Raw genomic sequence first — 3,177 nt, 5'->3', positions numbered from 1 at the left:
TATATTTTTTTTTTTATAGTCATAAACCTCAGTAATTTAAATATTTATTTTGCTATGAAAAGAAAACATCCCATTGCCCAAGGACTGGAACACTATTAAGTGATGACTCAAGTGAAAGGATAAACCATTTTTTTACCAGTTGAAATGAAGCATCCATTTAGCAAAATGAATCACCAATTTACTCAAATGAATCAGACTAGAGAGAGAGGATTTTTTAGGAGAGCGTGCAATGCAATGTGACAAATGACAGCATTTTGCCACGCTTCCCAACTATGTGATGGGGATCAAAACAGCTTGTTATTGGAAAACCTGCTCTATTTTGAAAACTGAGTGACTGTCATATCTCCCCAAGAGTGCTGCGCGTGTGTAACTCCAGCAGACCTGAGCGATGAGGGCTTTGTGCTTCTTCATGAGCTCGTTGAGATCCTCCTGGTCTTCCTCCAGCCTCTTCATCAGGTCCGTCCTCTCGTAGCGGAGCTGAGACAGCTGCTCATCCACCTGAGACAACAGACAGAGAGGCACTGAGATAAACCTGAGATCAGCCCTTTGCTCCTCTCATTTCATGTCTCGGGGCCTCACCAGGCTCTTCTGCTTGCAGATGCTCTCCAGTTCGATCTGAGCGTTTTCCAGCTCTGCAGCCAGAGTCTTCTGTGCGCTTTCAGCCTCCAGCCGTCTGGCTTCACTGTCCTCCAGCTAGAACACACATAGACAAAAGTCAAATAAAGGTAACTACAGAAATATAGACCACTAACAATATTAGCGTAAATCCTTATTATTTTTAGATGACTTTGTATTGACAAAACTAACTATGCAAACACACACTACCATTAAAAATCTAGGAATAATTAAGTATTTTTATTGTTTTTGAAAGAAGTTTCTTCTACTCAGCAAGCCTGCATTTATTTGACAAAAAATACAGTAAAAATAGGAATATTGTTAAATATTATTATATTATAAAATAACTGCTTTCTATTTGAATATATGTTAAAATGTAATTTATTCCTGTGATTCAGTGCTGAATTTTCAGCATCATTACTCCAGTCTTCAGAGTCATATGATCCTTCAGAAATCATTCTAATATGCTGATTTGCTGCTCAAGAGAAATTTCTTGTTATCAATGTTGAAAACAGCATTATTATTATTTTTTATTTTTGGTCAGTTTAAGCCATCTACGACCAGCAAACCATCTTAGGCTGCACCATGCACAATAAGATCAGCAACGTGTATTAAAACATTATTTATAATATTTAATGAATAGCTAGAACACTACTTAAAATGTACTGGGCAAATAAGGCTAATGCCACAAAAATACTACTATATTTTACTGCAGCAAGGGGTTAACGGTGGGACTTTTGAAGACCGATAATGCAAAGCTGTATAAATCGTGTGAGCCGTGCTGTGTGGATGATGGGATGGCAGTGACACCTGGCAGCACAGTCTCTCCAGCTGCTTCTTGGCACCGGGGTCATGACCCTGCCCAGGCTGTTCAACGGTGGACAGCAGCAGCTGGGCATCACTGAGCAGGGCATGTGTGCGCTTCAGGTCCCGCTTCAGCCTCTTCTCCACGTCAAAGTCTCTGTGGCCCACCTGAGACCAGAGAGAGATCTATACATCACACTGAAGCACAAACAGAAAGACTTTACTGTACACTCACATCACGGGAGAGAGGCAGGCATTTCTGGATAAAGGTGGTGACTTTTACACCATAGGAACTGAGTAATGATGCTGGCCACGTGAACACAGAGACATACAAACTCCTGCCTGTGGAAAACTGAGTAAAACCCATAAGCTCAGTAAATCATTTTGGCTTTCAATATGAGCTGATTTGTGATGGTAAAAAAAAAAAAGTAAATAAATAAATAAAATAATAAAAATAAATAAATAATAAAATTAATTAAAATTAAAATTAAAAATTAAAAATTAAATTAAATTAAATAAAAATTAAAAATAAAATAAAATAAAATAAAATAATATTATATTATATTAAAGATTACCAGGACGGACATCATGCACAATAAGACCAGCAACATGACTAATTATAATTATTAAATTGCTATATTTACTAAATATTATATTAATGGAACATCCTTATATTATATTACATTATATTACATTAATATAATGTAATAATTTTAGATACAGAAACAAACATCATCAGTTTGAGTAACATGCATTAAAAACATTATTCATTAAATTTCATGAATGGCTAGATCATTACTTGAAATCTCAGGTAATGCTCAAGGAAATAGGTGATATGGTTGGAAAGGTTGGGTTGGCAGTGAATGCACATGTCCTGGAAAAATCAAAACCAGACGCTTTACACATCCTCTTACTCAATATGAAACTCATTTTGAGCAGCAGTGTTTACGTGCAGCTCGGGTCATAAACCGTGGTCGTTTTTAACAGCAGCAGATGAGTAGCTTCATCATATCGATCTCGGTAGTGATCACGCTTCCAGAGCACCGTCACATTAGAGAGCTCACGACGGCCCGAGGGCAGGACATTCAGGTCGAATGTGTGTACACTGTACAGTATCTCTAAAGGACCCTCTCAGTGTAGCCACAAGCTGTTAGCTAAGTTTAGCACAGGACACATGAGCGAGAGCATGTCTAATGCTAAAAAGATCCTCTATAACTACTACAACAGAGTACAAAGTAATATAGTCCAGCAAACATGCCAAAAGCATTATGTAAAGGTTGCGTAAATGTTATGAACATTAAATAATGTAAATAATAATGAAATTCCCTTTTGATATTTATATCTGATAAAAGTTCTCACAATGTTCAAACACAACATTTTTATATCTGGTATGTTCTGAGAGCTGTTAAAAGAATAAATAAAGGAACATTTTTCTATTCTATTCTATTTACTTCTTTTTATTTATTTAAAAAAAGAATAACTTGATACTCTAACACTAGCGTTCACTATTCTATTTCTATTTTACTTTTAATTCTTTTTATTATAAAAAACCTTGCTACGTGATATATATATATATATTACATATTTGTGCTGTCAAATCGATTAATCGCATCCAATATAAAAGTTTGTTTACATAATATTATGTGCGTGTATTGTGTAAATTTATATGCATATATAAATACACACACATACAGTGGGTACGGAAAGTATTCAGACCCCCTTAAATTTTTCACTCTTTGTTATATTGCAGCCATTTGC

General features: G+C 35.7%; 1 protein-coding gene across 1 annotated transcript in view; it reads right to left on the bottom strand.

The window, feature by feature from the left end:
* The window catches only part of LOC107658543 (unconventional myosin-XVIIIb-like), a 53,543-nt gene that overhangs the window by 9,524 nt on the left and 40,842 nt on the right, over positions 1-3,177 (bottom strand). Inside the window, exons 32-34 of the mRNA XM_016447134.1 lie at positions 1,426-1,587; positions 580-693; positions 382-498 (exon numbers count right to left, since the gene is read on the bottom strand). Coding sequence (XP_016302620.1) covers positions 382-498; positions 580-693; positions 1,426-1,587 — 393 coding nt within the window. The remainder of the gene's footprint in view (positions 1-381; positions 499-579; positions 694-1,425; positions 1,588-3,177) is intronic.

The sequence above is a fragment of the Sinocyclocheilus anshuiensis genome, unplaced genomic scaffold, assembly GCF_001515605.1.
Source record: "Sinocyclocheilus anshuiensis isolate Anshui unplaced genomic scaffold, SAMN03320099.WGS_v1.1 scaffold343, whole genome shotgun sequence".
Classification (NCBI taxonomy): domain Eukaryota; kingdom Metazoa; phylum Chordata; class Actinopteri; order Cypriniformes; family Cyprinidae; genus Sinocyclocheilus; species Sinocyclocheilus anshuiensis.
This window is presented reverse-complemented; position numbering and strand designations above follow the sequence as displayed.